The following is a 17,535-nucleotide window of genomic DNA, read 5'->3' as shown; positions in this document are numbered from 1 at the left end:
CCGGAAGGAGACCTGATTTGCCAAGAAGCATCGGGGAGCTGCCCTAGCGGCGGCCACTCCTGCTGAAGAGGGGAAGGAAAGGGAGGAGAGAAGTAGGGGGAGTGGGGAGTGGGGAGTGGGGGGCGGAGGAGGAGGCGGGCTCCCAAGCCTCCGCCGAACGGGCTGCGGCAGGCGCCAGCTCCCCCACGTGCCTGCCGGGGGCCTCCAGCCGTGGGAGGTGGAGACGGGACCGCCGGGGCCTGGCAAGGGTCAGGGCAGAGGAGTCGGGAAATGAGGCCCGGGATGGGACGGGATGGGGCGGGGGAATGCTGGGCCCGGCCCTGGACAGGGGCCTGGGAGAATAATGAGCCTGACCCCCTCCCCCCCAACCCCCTTAACGAGCTTCAGCTTCTCAGCCCTTCCAGTAGCCCCAACCCGGCGAGAGAGCCTCTCGCCCCTGCGTCCAACCCTTCCAAAGAGCAGGCAGGACACAGCATACAGCGACCCAGAAATACCACAGTTTCTTTCTGAAAAACGTGCAGATGAAGTCAGGAGGGGCTCCTGGAGGCAAGCCAAGGCAGGTTGGGCCTGGCCAGACCCTCGCTAATCCCTCTGGAAAGACTCAGAAGGAGGGTCTGGCCCTGCCAGTTGGCCAACTTGGTACTGGGCCCAAATTCCCGCCCCGCCTGGAGACTCAGGAGGATTGTGGGGTGTAATCATCATACACACAATTCAGCTTCTAAAAGCTGGGGCTTTCCTGGGCCACGGAATACTTCTGGAGTGGGGGCAGGAAAGCTGTGAAGGAGCAAACACAGGGGCCGAGCCCTCACACCTTCTGTTGTTTAGCTCGGAGTGACAGAAGGCATGGCTCTAGGGATCCCTTGGCATCAGGAACCTTCCAGCCAGCTACCCTTGCAACCAAAATCCACCCTAGCGGCTCCTGGGGCCACTTCTGGCTGGGTGGGGAGGGCCCATCCCAGGTCCCAACACCGAGGCCGGAGCCCTACAACAAAGAGAGGAGGCCTTGCCCCCGCCCCCGCCCAGGTGAAGTCAGGGTGGAAGACAGGGTGCTCCTTCACCTTTCTTCCCTTTTGCCAAAGAGCGCCTGGCCGCCAAGATGACTCATGGGGATGATCCTTGAGTTTTCCTCCGAGGGAGGGGCGGGCAGGGAGGGAGGTGGACTGTCAGGGTCAGTGTGGCCCAACCTTGGAGAGGGAGGGAGGGAGGGAGGGAGAAAGGGGGAGGGGGGAAGACCTGCAGATCCATCTGATAGAAATGTTCTATTGCCTGCAGAAACTGGAGCGTGAAGATGCAGAGAACCGAGACCCTGACCTCAGCCCCGTTGCCTCCTGCATCCTCAAAGCACTGAACCAGAAGATCCCCAGAGAGGGTGGGGGCGTCTTTCCAGCTCGGGTAGATCTCAGCAGAGAGGCCTGGAGGATGGTTGGTGAGGGATGCCAGAAATCCCCTCCCTCAGAGGGGCGGGGGACTAGCAAAGGGGGATAGAATTAGACATTCCCCCACTTTGTCCCGCTGCACCCAAAGGGCAGGCCCCAACCCTCTCCTAAAGCTGCGGCCTCTCTGACTCCTCAGGACGACATTCATTTTCCCGGGGTCTGGGAGGTCAGTCCCTCTGGAGACTTTTGTCTTCACTCAGCCTTCATCCAAATTCTCCTTTTTCTGCTTTCCTGTGGTCGGCTTAGGCCGGCCCGGTGGTCAACGCTGGCCTCGGGGAGCACGGAGATGGGACGAGGCAGCTAGTCAGTCCATGAGGGGCGGTAAGCACGGGGGGAAGGTGAGAGATGGTGCTGGGACGCCTCCCCCTTCCCCCGAAGGAGGGATGTTAGTCACCACGGTCTTCCCACTGTTGTGTCCTTTGGTTGTGTTCCCTTAGGCAGGATCCCGGTGTGACGCAGTCAAGCATATTGCTTATCTTCTTAGGGAGGTCATTCGCGTCACCCCGTTGGCGACCTGGCGACCGGAGAGCGTAGACAGAAGCGGCGCCCGCAGCGCCCCCTGGCGGCGACCCGCAGGGCTGCCCCCCGTTCGGCCGGTGACCGGGCGTTGTCTCAAGAAGGTTGGGCGCTGTCCCAACTCCCCGGTGAGGAGGAGCGGGGGCGGCCGGAGGAGGGTCGTGCGATGCTCGCTGGAGTGGGGAGTTGTTGTGGGGAGTTGTGGGGAGTTGTGGGGAGTTGTGGGGAGGGGGCTGTCTCCTAGAGCCCGGGGCCCTCGCCGCTCTCCCTGCGGGTAGGAACTGCCTCTATATGTTGCCAACTTGTACTTCCCAAGCGCTTAGTACAGTGCTCTGCACACAGTAAGCGCTCAATAAATACGATTGATTGATTGCCAAATGGCTCAGCAGCGCATGGCCCGAGGGAGCCGGGGGGGACGGGCCCGCCCCTCGCAGATCTAGCCTGCGCTTTTCTGGGTCAGTGCTCGCGAGGCAAATGCGATCCCCCGGGCTTGGGTGGGGGGCGGGGGGGTGATCTGGGGCCGGTTCCCCTCCCCGAGCCCCCGGGCCCCCGTCCCGGGTTCACCAGAAGGCACAGCAGCCCGGTCGTTTCTTCTGGGATTCGACGTAGTCCCGGATTTGGAAGGTGGGTTCGTCTTCCCGCCGTCCGGCCCGGTGCCTCAGCTCCCTGGAGGGCGGGGAGGGGAGAGCCGGTCCCCCACGGACAGACGACATACGGCCCCGGCCCCCGGACAGATATAGAGATCACGTCCTCTAATTAAGGTATCCGTGATGGGCCCCTTCGTGTCCGACTGGGTTGATGACCCGGGGGGTGCCGCCCCAGATTCCAGGAGGACCACCCCTTCCCCCCAAAAAACCCTGGGGACTCACTTGGCAATGGCCAGAAAGGCCAGTTCCACGTTCATGCCGGTCTTGGCGCTGGTCTCCATGAAGGGCACACCGAACTCCTGCCAGGACAAGGCACCCTCAGTCCTTCGCTGCCCCTTGCTGCCCTCTCGGCCCCTTATCCCGTCGCTTCCCCCACCCCCGGGGCGAGGACTCACCCTGGCCAGTGACTCGCCGTCCTCGGACCGGATCACTCTCTCACCGCTCACATCCGCCTGCAAAGCCCCATCCCTGCCATCACAGCCCTGTCCCTGCCACCACTCCCATGGCAGAGGGGTCTCCCCGGGCCCAGCCCATCCCTGGCCCTTGCTGCCCAAGGCCGGCCCAACCCGCGGGTCCGCACCGGGATTCCTGGCCTCGGGGCTGACATAGAACAAGGGGTCAAGCTTGCCAGGAGCCCAGCTGGGTGGGTGTCCCTGGGCCTCACCCCAGACTATCAGGTGGTAAGCAGTGCCTACAGCTCCAGGAAGGGCCACAGCGGCGGCTCCAACTGCACCGCCCCCACTTTCCTGCTACCAACCGAGGCAGCCCCCTGCCCTGATCCGACCCTACTGCGAGTCCAGGGAGAGAGGGAGCTGCTGGGGACGTGAACACTGACCTGGGGCCCTGGAGGGCCTTCCCTCCCACCACCATCAACTCTCTTGGTGCTAGGGATGGAGGTTGAGGAGGTGTGATTGAGCCCTTCTGGGTATGGCCACTTCACAGGTTCTCACACTGGAGTCCCACACCCCGGGACCGTGAGTGACACCGCAGGAAGCCACACGCACCTTGTTACCTAGCAACATGATCACCACATCCTTCTGGGCGAACTCGTAGATCTCCGTTAGCCAGGCCTGGGGGGAGGGGAGGAAGGGAACTGAGGGGCCGGGACCCCTTCCTAGTCCCTCCTTCCTGCTTTCACTCCCTGTCCCATTTCATCCCCTTGGGGGTTGGGGGTGTGAGGAAGCTGTCCTCTCTGCCCTGCTCTCGTTTATCATTATTTATGGTATTTACTGAGTACTCACTTTGGGCCAGACTCTGTGTTCAGCGCTGGGGTACATAACAAGATAATCAGATTGGACGCAATCACCGCCATAAAGTCTAAGGGAGGGAGGGAGAGCAGGGATCTTCTCCCCATCCTACAGATGAGGAAACTGAGACCCCGAGAGTTAAGTGATATGCTCAGAGTCACTCAGCAGGCCAGTGGCGGAGCTGGGACTAGAACCCTAGTCTCCTGGCTCCCAGTCCCAAGCTCTCTCCACCAGGTCACCCTGCTGTCCTGAGCAGAACCCAGCCTGGGTCTTTTCAGTTGGACTGGGAAGTCTGGAAGCCTGGCACTGGCGTAGCTGGGGGGCCCAGCATCTGGTGAAACAGGGCTGAGTTTTAGCATTAGATGGTTATGCAAATCATCTGAGAACTATGCCTGCGACAGTTATTTCTGCATCCGCAGTCCCAGCCTGACACAGGGGGATGCCTGGTCTGACCGCCCTTTGCCTTGTCTGCAGCCCGGATGGGTGGAGAAGGCTGAGACGTACCCGGGTGTTGTCGAAGGAGGCCTTGTTGGTGATGTCGTAGAGAAGGAGCAGGGCTGGTGGGGGGAAAGAGAGAGAGAGAGAGAGTTGTATTCATTCAATCGTATTTATTAAGCTCTTCTATGGGCAGAGCACTGTACTAGGGAGTGAACCCAGCCCCCCTGGAAGCCTTTTGGGCAGACAGGTCTGAGACAAGAGAGTAGGTAGGGGTCCTGGATGGGGCAGCATGATTGGGGTCTTGGACTTACCCTGGGCATCACGGTAGTAGGCATGGGTGACGCTCCTGAAACGTTCCTGCCCTGCCGTGTCCCAGATCTGCTGGGTCACAGAGAGGCCATGAGTAGGGGAGGGAGCTGGGGGATGGAGGCAGGAAGGTGGAGGCAAAAGAAGGTTCACAGGGCAGGCTCATTCTAACCTGCAGGGGGCCCTCAATCTTGGGGGCCCAGTTCACCCTATAATTCTGGGTGGTTGGAGTGGAGGAGTGGGGGAGACAGTCCTGCGTGGGAGAGAAGTGTAGGAGCCCCCAGGGGCAGCTGGAAGACCCCCAGGCAGAGAGGGAATGATTGGGCTGGGACCTGAGCCTTCCTCAGTCTTCAGTGGCCAGACTGCGGGCTGCCTGCGAGCTGATATTAAGCGACTTGAGTCAAACCCAGTTTCCTCTTCTTGGCCCCACAGGAAATTACCCCACAGAGAGTAGCAGCAGCCCTCAGTAACTCTCTGCAGCAAGCCACCTGCCTCGGCTGCTTTCCCACACCCCCTTCCCCTCTTTCCCTCTCAACAACCCATCCTCTCCCCTTCCCTCTCTTCACTTCCACATCCTCTTTCCTTCTCCCTCCCTCTTCCCCTTCTTTCTCCCTCCTTTCTCCCTCTCCTCTCCCATTTCCCTCCTGCTCCCACCTCACCTGTAGCTTCACTTTCACACCATCCACGGTCACCACCTTGTTCTGCAAAAGAAGGGAAGGGTGAGGGGACTGACTGGCCTGGGGTAGCCTCCCAGTTCCCAACATGTCTTCCCACCTCCTCCTGGGACTCCTCCCCTAAGCCTCCAGCCCGACCCACCGGTGGTGTTGGTCAGGGGGACCCCAAAGGCCACATGACCTTGGGGCTTTTCTAGCCACCTCCAACCCCTCTCCATCTCCAGGGCTCAGTGGAACATGAGCATGGGCTTTGGAGTCAGAGGTCATGGGTTCAAATCCCGGCTCCGCCAATTGTCAGCTGTGTGACTTTGGGCAAGTCACTTAACATCTCTGTGCCTCAGTTACCTCATCTGTAAAATGGGGATTAAGACTGTGAGCCCTCCGTGGGACAACCTGATCACCTTGTAAGCTCCCCAGTGCTTAGAATGGTGCTTTGCACATAGTAAGTGCTTAATAAATGCCATTATAAACTCCAATCCAGAGGATCAGTCACCTGACCAGGAGATCCTGCCCCTTTCATCTCTCCTCCTCGATACTCTCCCTGGAAGACTCCCTTCCCGGGTTTCATCCCGGAAGCCTTTCCTGGTTGGAGCTACTTCTTACATCCTGACCTTTGACCCTTGTAGCTGGACCAGTCATACCAGGGGACAATCTCTAGGAGAAAAGAACTGGCTAGAACAACCTTCATCCCTTAAAGGACCCTAACTTCTTCAGACCTCATCTCAGAAGACCTTAGGACCTGTCCACCACTCTGCCTCATAGGGAAGGGACAATCCCCAGCCCAATCCTGGGGTCACCCCTGGCAGCCGGGTTTAGTCTAATTAGTATTTACCCGGTGGCCTGGTGCTCTCTCCTGGGAGTCCTTTCTGAGGCTGGTCTCTGTGGGCAGTGGTCCCTGCTTAGGCTCTCTGCTGTGGCCTGGAACCTTCCATATAGGGGTTCCCTTCTGAGGGAGGTTGCTGCTGGGGTCCCCATCCTCAGAGAAGCAGGCTCCAGGTGCAGGCTTTGCCCAAGGAGCGGGGCAAACAATGCCAATTGACCTGCTGCATCTGCGGGGCTGTGGGGGGCCTAGACCAGGGTGGTCACCAATGAGGTCAATGGGTTCACAGGATCTATCGGGAACCCTCTCGATGGCCTTACACTTCTGCTCCTCAAAACCACCAACAAATTCACCACAGGAGTCTCTGGGCCCAGTGAGCCTAGTTTTACCCTTCCTTGCTGGATGTCAGGATGAGCTGGGTCTTCCCTGGCCTTGTCGGACCCACATCTCTTCCCTTTGACCTTGGCTCAGAACCTCCGAGGGTCCTGGGTGACTGGCTGGACTGGAGAGGGATTAACCCCTTCATGGGGCACCCAGCCCCAGTTGCTCCATTCCTGGGAGGGGCCGTCCCAGGGACTAGTGATGACCCGCCACTTGAGGTGTCAGGGACAGATTCCCCAAACCAGAGCCCCAGCCCTGGCCAGGCTGGGGCACTATGACCCCTCACCCGGAAATCTATGCCGACAGTGGCTATGAAGGTTCCGGACAGGAAGGCCCCATCTTTGAACTGGATCAGGAAACAGGTTTTCCCAACACCTGAGTCTCCCAGCAGCATCACCTAGGAGATGGCAGACCTGGTTACCAGAGGGTGGAAAAAGTGGGAGGGGTATATAGGGCAGTGGGAGCAAAGCCTCCTAGGAGTCAGGGCTCTTCTGGGACACGGATTTGTTTTCTGTGTGTGGCACTGTGTGTGTGGTGGGGAGGAGGGAGTGGGGACAGGGACGGGTAGGAGGATGAGGAAGGAGTGAGGCCACAGTTTGGTTCTGCTTGAGTCCTAAAGCCTTGATCTCCACCCCTTCCTCCTCCTCTTCAATTAACCAATCAATAATATTTATTGAGTACTTACTATCCAGAGCACTGTCCTATGTACTTCACAGAGTCGAGTTAGTAGATATGATCCTTGCCTTCAAGGAGCTTATAGTCTGCTGTGTGTGCAGAGTGCTGTACTACAAGTACTTGGGAGAGTACAATAGAATTAGTAGTCATGACCCTTTCCCTCAAAGAGTTTTCAGTCTAGCAGGATTTCTCCTCCAACTCCACCTTCCCCCATGAAAGCTGGGCTGGGCTCCGAATTCAAATCCATTCTAAAAAGAGGGGCTCAGATACCCACCTCAGAAAGTCCCTCCCCATCTCCTGTTGGGGAGCTTCCATTTTGGAATGGCCATTAATCCTGGAGACTGGGCAGACCTCCTGGGCTCTGAAGTGAATACGTGCATGCACCTACATGTGTCCCTGTGCTTGCCTGAGGTCCTGCCAGGGAGCAGGAGATGAGTGGGGAAAGGAGTGGAGTGGTTGGATATTAAAAGATCCCTGCGGAAAGGGACTTTATCTTGGAGCCACGGGGGAAAACCACAGCCTCTGGCTGATTAAGGTGCAGGAAGGAAGCTTGAATGAGGGGGTCCAAGGCTATTCTGAGGTGATGAAGGGGAGGGGGTTACAGAGTAGGTCTGAATCCTGACTTTCCCACATCTCCTCTGGGCCCCAAGTTGGAGGCAATCAGCCTGTTGATTAGACGTCCCTGAGGGGAGGGAGCAGATCTCTAATTTCATTTTAGTCTCCCACGTGCTCAGTATTGGCCCAACACTCAGCAGACACCAGGGTTGGTAAATACTACGAATGACTGATTGATTGATTAACTGTTGGGTTTATGCCTGGAATCTCCACCACAGGGGTTGGTAGTGAGGAAAGGATGTGGGAGATGTAGGGGAGTGGCAATAATAACATTTACTGGGTGCCCACTTGGCATGGTACACCATGCTAGGTGCTTGGGAAGTACAAGATGATGAAGTGAAAGGTTTTCCTGCCCATAAGGTGCGTACACTCTAACGGAGACAAACCTAAAAATATTTACAAACACCCGAGTACGTGTATATCCGTTAGTGCCGAGGAGGGGATAAGTCAATTCACTCCCCTCGCGCACCCAGGTCGAGGAAGTGACGGCAGTGATGACCCGGGGTGGGGAAACCGTGACCTTTCCTCGCCACTGCACAGCTGCGGCCTGCTTGGCGCCGGACCCACGGTGAGCCAAGCTCAGCTGGGCCGCGCCTGCAGCGGACCCGGGGCGTCCGGTGAAAGTTTGACCGATCACTGGTGGCCTGACCGAACAAGGCCAACAAACGGTCCGGGCAGGTGCCCGCATCCTCCTCCTCCTCAGCAGCTGGGGGTGGGCCTCGGGCGAGAAGGTCCCTTGGCCCTGAAACCTCGGGGGTCAGGCTCCATCATCAATCGTATTTATTGAGCGCTTACTGTGTGCAGAGCACTGGACTAAGCGCTTAGTACTAAGGCTCCAGCAGCCTCTCCCCAGGCTTCCCACCCCCTTTCCGGCCTCAAACCCAGCGGCGGCCCTTATCACAACGGCTCCTCAGGGGTGACTTTGCACAACGGCTCGCCACAAGGCAACGAGGCGAGGCTCACGGGACCTGACCGGCACCCCCCGCTCTCCCCCCTCCTCTGAGCAGGAATCCTGGGAACAGGGGGAAACTGAGGCACTGAGCGGGGTTGGGGTGAGAATCAGGGCATCCCGGGGGGCGAGAAATCCTCGCGAGGAAAAGGGGCCCGAGCCACCTCCCTACCGAAGACAGTCCCGCCCCATTAACCCTTCCCGGCCCTGAGGTAGCCGGGTGGCTACCTGCTCCCTGGGGGCTGACCCTGAAGCCTTGAGGCCCGCACTTCCCCGCGCGGAAGAGGGCGGTGGGAGCCTCCGCAGCTGCGCCCCGAGGCCTGGACCCAGAGATGCTCTAACGCCTGACCCCGGGGTCGTTAGGGTCGGGGCGTTGGCAAGGAAGCACAGAGGGGCGGCGAGTGGGCGAGAGAGGTGGGGCTACGGGCTTCGAGGCTGGGGGCTCCGGGAGGGGTGTGAGGAGGGGGAAGGGCAGGCCGGTGGGCAAACAGCTCGGAAAGTGGGGCTGCTTCCCGGCCTGGAGTCCCGGAGAATAGACGGGAGGGTTTCTATCCCCGAGGATCCCGCCTCCTCTCGCTACTCTTGGCCGCAGAAGCCACCCCGGGAAGCCGGTTGGGGAGAGGTCAGGGGCTTCCCGAAGGCGCGGGGGGTGAGGAGGGTCAGCCCGGGGCAGATCCGGCTCCAGGCGAGGCCCGGAGTATAGGAGAACGAAGAGGGAAAGAGGAGGGGATTCGGCCCACCACCCACCCCTCGCCCCCGACAGAGAACCGCCGCCAAAGCAGGGGCGGGGGAGGAGGGCGCGGGGGGGGGACCACCCGGGTTTCGGGGTGGCTGGCGGTGGGCGGGAGGGGGCCCGGCTGTGCCCGGGGGCCGCGCCCTCAGACCTTGCCGGACAGATCGGAGCTCGGGCTGCGAGGCGGGGACTGGGGGTCCAGCTCGGCGGCGGCGGCGGCGGCGGCCCCGGGTGGACTCATCACGTCCCCAGCAGAGAAGCAGCCCGGACGGCGGCGGCGAGAGCCGCCACCAGCCCGCCCCGGCCCCCGCCCCGGGCTCCGCCCCGCCTCGGCCCCCGCCCCTCCTCCCGCCCCCCACCCCACCCCCCAGCAGAATGAAGAGCCCACTGTTGGGTAGGGACCGTCTCTATATGTTGCCAACTTGTACTTCCCAAGCGCTTAGTACAGTGCTCTGCACACAGTAAGCGCTCAATAAATACGATTGATGATGATGATCTGGACGGGGTCGGGGGCTCCAGGAGCCGGACAGACCTAGCTAGGCCTGGTCTCCTCCCCGCCACCGTTTGGGCAGTGACCGGGCTGGCCTTTCCTCGAGCAGATTTCAGGGGAAGCCTGGGGAACGGGGGAGGTGGGGGTTCTTTATAATAATAATAATAATGATGGCATTTATTAAGCACTTACTATGTGCAAAGCACTGTTCTAAGTGCTGGATCATTCAATTTATTTTATTAATGACGTGTATAGATCTAAGAGCCTGCTGTTGGGTAGGGACCGTCTCTATATGTTGCCAACTTGTACTTCCCAAGCGCTTAATACAGTGCTCTGCACCCAGTAAGCGCTCAACAAATGCGACTGATTGAATGAATCAATCTATAATTGTATTTATATTGATGCTATTGATGCCTGTTTACTTGTTTTGATGTCTGTCTCCCCCTTCTAGACTGTGAGCCCGTTGTGGGCAGGGATCGTCTCTGCTTGTTGCTGAACTGTACTTTCCAAGCGCTTAGTACAGTGTTCTGCACACAGTAAGCGCTCAATAAATACGATTGAATGAATGAATGGACCTCACCCTGCAAAAACTCTCATCCACCGACCCCTCCCGCGCACGACCCAATCAATCAATCAATCATATTTATTGAGCGCTTACTATGTGCAGAGCACTGTACTAAGCCCTTGGGAAGTACAAATTGGCAACATATAGAGACAGTCCCTACCCAACATTGGGCTCACAGTCTAAAAGGGCTCACAGACCCAGGAAGGAGAACATCTGTGCCTTTCCCTCTGGCGTGGCTTGTGGATCTTCCCACGGGAGGGGGAGATGGGGAAGAGGGAGGTGTCTCAGGACATTGTTGTTTATCGGTATTGATTCACCGTTCACTCTGTGCCTAGCACTGTGCTAAACGTTGGGGGAGATCCAGGACCACCAACTCCCGTTCCACGCAGGGGTACTAGTTTCAGACTGTGAGCCCACTGTTGGGTAGGGACTGTCTCTATATGTTGCCAACTTGTACTTCCCAAGCGCTTAGTACAGTGCTCTGCACACAGTAAGCGCTCGATAAATACGATTGATTGATTGATTGATTGATTGATTGATAGTCTCTGAGGGAGGGAGCCCAGGAGAGGGAGGCCTGCATTTTTCATCGCCAGCACAAGAGGGAAGCGCAGGCCTTCAGAGAGCCACAGGTGCCGGCTTCACCTCTCTGTCGATAAATGTCGTTATTGATTGATCGAGTATTTGGATTGTCTCCTCTGTCGAGCTCATTCTCCCAATCCCCCTCAGCACATTCGCACTCGGCCACCGGAAGCGTTGAGAGACGGGTCGGCCTACGGACTCCAATATTCAGGCATTTAGCGAGTCCCCCGTCGTCTCATTCCCTTTTCCCTCCTGTTCGTCAACTACGTTGTGTCTGCTTCCTTCGTAAGATTTTAAGCTCCTTGTGGGCAGGTAACGTGCGTTTTTTCATTGTCTCCCAGGTGCTCATCATATAGTGCTCTCAGTAGGTGCTCAGGAAATGTTAGTGATCGATTGGTTGATTGATTTAGATGAGGGAGAGAGTCGTTCTCTGAATGTATCCTCATTAGAGACCCCCACACATTTGCCCAATCAGCCCGAGGCCGAGGGTCCTGCCGCTTCTGACCCTTGAACCAGAAGCACTGAGGAAGCAGGGTGGTCTAATGGAAACTGCATGGGCAGGGAATGTGCATATAAACTCTGTTATATAATATTCTCCCAAGAGCTTAGTACAGTGCTCTGCACACAAGCGCTCAATAAATATGATTGATGGGCATTTAAGAGGACTTGAGAGTTCTAATCCTATTCTTCCACTTGTCTGCTGTGGGACCTTGGGCAAGTCACTTAACGTCTCTGAGCCTGTTACCTCATCTGTAAAATCAGTGAGACACCTGACTGAGAGCCCCATGTGGGACGGGGACTTTGTTCCTGGTGATTGACTTGTATCCACCGCAGTGCTTACAACAGTGTTTGATGCACTTTAGCGCTTAAGAAGTACCGTAAAATAAAAAGGTAATCGGTGAACTCTGACCAGGTTTAAAATCCCAGTCCCGAAGCCTCCGATGTTGGGGATCCGGCCGAGGGGCCCCATTACTCCCACCATGCCCACAGGTGCTCACGGTGAATCCGATGCCCACGGTAGCCGAGAAGGAGCCAGGGAGAAACTTGCCCTGGTCAAATTGCACCAGCAGAGATGTTTTCCCCACGCCACTGTCTCCCACCAGGATCGTCTATAAGGAGGCAAGCAGGGAGAGAGGGAAGTAGAGAGCTGGCTGGACTTTGGCGTGGTACATGCACATTGTGGGGCATGCAGGTGCCCAAATATACAAATGCACCCCCACATGTATGTTCATTTTGGTTTAGGCAACAGAAACACACACACCACACACAGATATACGCGCCCCCCTTCTTCCCATGTCCGTCTTCCCCTCATCCTCCACCTCTGCGCTGCTCCCTGCTGACCCCTGCCCTGCGGAGTGGCCCTGCCACCCGATCTCACACGGAAGCTAGGTCCCCCGCCCCCGCCGGAGGCCTTTCCCAAGGTGGCCAGAAGTCAGACATCAGGGCCAACGTCGGGCTGCTCTCCTTCTCCCTCCCTGCTGAGCGAGGACCGGCCCTCCATGGACTGCGCCGCGTCAGACCTCAGTGTGTTCCACCACAGACTCAGCGTCCAGGAGGAGTCGGCCGACCTCCACCCCTTCCGCCGACCCCAGGGAAAGAACTGAGGCCGTTCGCCCCGTTTAAACGATCTGACTGCGTCAACGATTCAGATTTCAGCTCTCTAACTACCAGCCCCAGCCAGAAGGGCAGAGTCTCAGGGGCGATCCCGAGGTCATCGGTTGCCTGGTTATATTGGAGTCATCTCCAGAAGCCCGGCTCACCCCCTTCAGGTCCCTGCCACTTCCATGACCGCCCCCCCCCCCCCCCACCTCACGAAGGGGTTCCGGTAGGGTGGCCCCAGTTCTGCCCCGGGGAAGGAGCGGGGCCTGTCTCCCCTGGCTCCCGGTTTTGAGAGCAGGGCTCTCCTCCTCGGACCAATCAATCAATCAATCGCATTTATTGAGCGCTTACTGTGTGCAGGGCACTGTACTAAGCGCTTGGGAAGTACAAGTTGGCAACATATAGAGACAGTCCCTACCCCACAGTGGGCTCACAGTGGGTGGAGGAGCGTCTACCAGGGCAAGTAGCCCGGACTGGGCGAGCTTCCTCCCACCCCGGCTCCCGGGGGTCCGTGTCGGACCTCCAGCATGGCCCGGAGCGTCGGTGCCCTCTGGGGGAGGGGGCAGACCTGGATCAGGGAAAGCCCTCAGGTCTAGGGAAAAGGGACAAGGGCAAGAGGAGGCTGGAGGGAATCTTCTCCCTGCCGCGGACGAGGGGCGGCTCTGGGGAGCCTCGTCCCTCCGCCAGCAGCTCTGAAACTTTCCAGAAAGGGGCAGCGAAGTCACTTCTGATTCCAGAAAAGGGCAGGGAATCTGCTGCTGGCTCTAGAGAGGGGCAGCCAGGCACTGAGGACTCAATAAAGGGGAAGCCAGTCACCCTGGCTCCCGAAAGGACCAGTCAGTCATTGCTGGCTCCAGAAAGGAAGAGCCAGACGCTTCTGGCTCCTTTCCAAGAGTAGGCACTTAAAGTTCCGCAGAGCTGTCCCAAGGGCCCTCCAAATCCGCAGAACAGACGCCGAAGGCGGCAGCCGCTAGAGCTGAGAGGGACACCGGGCTCGCCTGCAGGCATCCCCGGGGATGGTAGCCGGGGAGAAAGGGGCCTGGCGGCCGCAGAACTTCATCACCGGAATGACTCAGGCGGTCGGTTTGGAGGGAGCCGGGGGGAAAGGGGGAGATGAGCCTCCAGAGGGAGGAATGTGGGTCTCAGCGCGTCAGCGCCAAAACCTGGAGCCCCCTCGCCGCCGGGACGCGCCCCTTCCTCTCCCGGGCCTGGGCTCCTCTCCCCTCCCTCCCCCGGGCTCCAGCTCTGGTTTCGCAGCCCCTCGGGACGGTTTCTGTCTGAGCCTCCGGGCCGATAACCAGTGCCGGTTCGAACCCGGCCCCTCTCTCCTCCACCCCGCAGGCCCCTCATCATCAATCGTATTTATTGAGCGCTTACTATGTGCAGAGCACTGTACTAAGCTCCCAGCACTCCTTCCCGGACTTCAACCCCTCGCTCCTGCCCTCTGATGCCCCGCCGCTCCTCCGGCCCCACTGCTGCCTGCGGGGTGGCTACCTTATGCAGAATCTCCTCCGGGAAGAGGTCAGTCCGGGGCGGGTCCATGATGTCCGCTCGGGCTGTGTCCGCTCCCCACGGTCCAGCTCGGGCCCCTCCCCCGTGCGGGAGGCGGGGTTTGCAGAAATACGACTGGGCCCGGGGTCGGGGGCTGGGCAACCGGCGCGGACCCCAGGGATCTGCTCCTAAGCCACCTGGGACCCCCGCGCCCCCCCCCGCGCCTACAGTCCGGACAGATCCCGGCGCTGCGCTCGCGCTTTGCCACCGTGGGAAGCGGAATCTCCGGCCCCGGGACCCCGGACAGCTCCCCGGGCGGGCGGGAGGATGGGGACGGCAGGGCCCGGGTGTCCCGGGACCCCGTCGGCTCCCGCACAGAGTGGCGGGGTTTGGGGGGGCACGACGGGCGCGCCCTACGCCGGGACCCGGCGGGAATCGGCGTAGCCGGTCCGGGAGCGCCGGGACGGGGCTCCTGAGCTGTCGCGTCCTCCTCCGCCCTACCGCGTCCTGCACTCCCGCACACACGCTCACACACATACACGCAAGCAAACTTCTCCCCCCACGCTGAGCCGGATTCCGCGCTCGGCCCCCGGAGCCCTTTCCAGCCGCGGGGACCTTCTGTCCCCCCGCTCCGGGGACGTGCGGGGCGGGAGGCACAGTTGGGGGACCCCCTGCCCCCCGGGATCGCTCCCGAATGGAGAACCGGAACTCAGTGTCCGTGACTCACAAATCCGCGGCCTAGTGCCTCTGCGGGAAAACCAAGAATTGGGTCAAAGGCGGCTGCTCCTCCTCCAACCGCCCTCCTCCCCCTCTGTCCTCTCCTTCTCCCCCTCCATCTCACCTTCCCTTCTCTTCCCCCGCCACCCTTCTCTTCCCTCGGCCCCCATTGCCCCGGCGGCTCTGTTGCCCCGTAATAATCATCATCATCATCATCAATCGTATTTATTGAGCGCTTACTGTGTGCAGAGCACTGCACTAAGCGCTTGGGAAGTACAAGTTGGCAACATATAGAGACAGTCCCTACCCAACAGTGGGCTCACAGTCTAAAAGGGGGAGACAGAGAACAAAACCAAACATACTAACAAAGTAAAATAAATAGAATAGATATGTACAAGTAAAATAAATAAATAAATAGAGTGATAAATATGTACAAACATATATACACATATACAGGTGTTGTGGGGAAGGGAAGGAGGTAAGATAATAATAATAATAATAATAACTGTGGTATTTGTTAAGCGCTTACTATGTGCCAAGCACTGTTCTAAGCGCTGGGGGAGATACAAGGTGATCAGCTTGTCCCACGTGAGACTCACAGTCTTAATCCTCACTTTCCAGATGAGGGAATTGAGGCACAGAGAAATGAAGTGGCTTGCCTCAGGTCACACGGCAGACAAGCGGCGGACCCGGGATGAGAACCGACGTCCTCTTACTCCCAAGCCCGTGCTCTTTCCACTAAGCCACGCTTCTTTTCTAGGAAGATGCCCACAGAGGCCTTTCTGCCCCTCTCCCTGCAAGGCCTCGTTTCCGGTAGCTTCGGCTCAGCGCCCCTTGGAAGGAAGGGGGACTGACTGGGCCGGGCTGGGTTCACCCTAGCCGGGCTCACCCTAGCCGAGCCTGAAGTTTGAGACCCCAAATGCCCTGAGCCGCCGAGACGGTAGCTGGCCCGGGCTCGCGGGGGTCAGGCCGCTCCGTTTCCACCGGGGAGGAGGTGGCCGTCAGCTGGGGAGCCTCATGGGCAGCGCCGGGATGCTCCAGAAGCTCCAGAAAGCAGTCTTTGGCTCCAGATTCTCAACTGTCGCTACTTGAGCCCCGGTGTGTGCGTGTGCGAGGGTGTGTGTGTACGTGTGTGTGTACGCGTTCGTACAGGCGGGTACGTAAGTGTTCGTGGGTGTGAGTGTAGGGGGAGGGGGAGGAGGATAAGGTGGGTAGTAGGAGGAAGCGGAGAACTCAGGGTTGGGCCTGAACTGATTGTATCTCCCCCAGCACCTAGCCCAGTGCTTAACACATAGTAACCGCTAGCAAATGCCACAATTATTTTAGATCTAATTGGGCCGCAGGCATAAGTGCCGCTCCCCTTGAGCCTCTTTTGTCACTCACTGCCTTCCCCATGAGACAGTTCCTCCACCCAGTGGCTTTGCAGCTCGGGGAGCTGGAGTCTAATTCTTCCCGGGTGGGGGCCTTCCTGCGAGTTGGCCCATTGAACCCCCGGATTCAAAGTCTGAGGCCGCTTCTCCCGGCGGCCCAACTTGCTCCCAACCGTGGGAGCTTTTGACTTTTGGTTGATTTTTTTTTCATGGTTAAGTGCTTACTATATGTCAAACACTGTTCTAAGCACTGGGGTATGTACAAGCCCCTCGTGGGGCTCCCAGTCTAAGTAGGAGGGAGAACAGGAGGACAGAGAGAACTGAAGCACAGAGAAGTTAAGTGACTTGTCCAAAGTTAAACAGCAAACAATTGACAGAGTCGGTATTAGAACCCAGGCCCACACTCTTTACACTAGGTCATCATGCTTGACGGGGAGAGTTTCCAGCTTCACTATCCACCTTCAGAGAACTGACCATCAGCCAGAGACATGCTATACTGGAAAGGCTTTTGACTCTGACCTTGGGGTTTAAGGGAAAATGGTAGGGGTCACCCCAGGAGTCATCACCGGGTCAGAATGAACAGACACCAGTGCTCTGAAGACAGGCTGAGTCACTGTTGGGTTTCGGAGCTGCAATCTCAGGGCCTTTGACTCTAAGGGTTCCAATACTACTGGGAGTCAGAACAGCCTCTCTGGTGAACCCCCCAACCCTGCCTTCCCCAAAGGGACACACAGCCACAAAGGAAGAGCCAAGAGTCTCTGAGAATGTCCAATGCTTGGGGTCAGGGCCCTGAGTACTGGGAGCTAGGCAAGTCTCCACTCTGCAGTCTCTGATCCCCAAAGAGGCTGGGGGAGACTGAGGCCCGTGCCATCTTCTACCCACTTTCCAGTTTGTCTTGTCATAGTGGAGGGATTCGAGGAGGTGAAGTTGCTTGGCTGCTGCTTGCAGTCTCAGAGCTATTATGATTCTCTGTAACTGACTCCACTTTTGCAATCAGAAACCAGTTCCCCTCAGAGTGACTCACCCTCCGTCATCCATCGTCTGTCACAAGATCCCCAGTGGCAAAATGTGGATTCCATTGAAGTGTTCTTGGTGTGTGTGTGTGTGTGTGGGTAGCTTGGAAATGGGTATTCTCAGAGTTCATTTGGGTCAGTTTAGAAATGGGTCTCCCAGGAGGTCAGTGGGAGCAGTTTTAAAATCAGTCTTCCCAGAGGTCAGTGGGAGCAACTTCGAAATGGGCCCTCCCAGAGTGCAGAGGGGCATCTTAACCTCCTCCAGGAATTTCCT

The 17,535-nt window shown here is 58.3% G+C and overlaps 1 protein-coding gene across 1 annotated transcript; it reads right to left on the bottom strand.

The window, feature by feature from the left end:
- Window positions 1-2,294: 2,294 nt before the first annotated feature.
- On the bottom strand, window positions 2,295-17,282 carry RAB37 (RAB37, member RAS oncogene family). The gene is made up of 13 exons (XM_038741908.1): window positions 17,273-17,282; window positions 15,768-15,936; window positions 14,889-14,908; window positions 14,165-14,574; window positions 12,070-12,180; window positions 6,752-6,862; window positions 5,250-5,291; window positions 4,596-4,662; window positions 4,351-4,403; window positions 3,604-3,669; window positions 2,995-3,051; window positions 2,822-2,898; window positions 2,295-2,618 (listed from the first exon to the last, which is right to left on the bottom strand). Exons 1-13 carry the CDS (start codon window positions 17,280-17,282, stop codon window positions 2,513-2,515), a joined length of 1,299 nt encoding a protein of 432 aa, XP_038597836.1. The 3' UTR covers window positions 2,295-2,512.
- Between the last annotated feature and the right edge of the window lie 253 nt (window positions 17,283-17,535).

The sequence above is a fragment of the Tachyglossus aculeatus genome, unplaced genomic scaffold, assembly GCF_015852505.1.
Source record: "Tachyglossus aculeatus isolate mTacAcu1 unplaced genomic scaffold, mTacAcu1.pri SUPER_34, whole genome shotgun sequence".
NCBI classification, from domain to species: Eukaryota; Metazoa; Chordata; class Mammalia; order Monotremata; family Tachyglossidae; genus Tachyglossus; species Tachyglossus aculeatus.
Note: the sequence above shows the minus strand (reverse complement) of the source record. Positions and strands in the feature narration are given on the sequence as shown.

Bases quoted from the DNA above. Each gene is read 5' to 3' on its own strand.
- RAB37 (XM_038741908.1), bottom strand. The intron at 5,292-6,751 runs GTGAGGGGTCAT...CTTCTTTTGCAG, and splicing joins CTGTCGGCATAGATTTCCGG to AACAAGGTGGTGACCGTGGA. The intron at 2,619-2,821 runs GTGAGTCCCCAG...CCCGCCCTCCAG, and splicing joins GCCTTTCTGGCCATTGCCAA to GGAGCTGAGGCACCGGGCCG.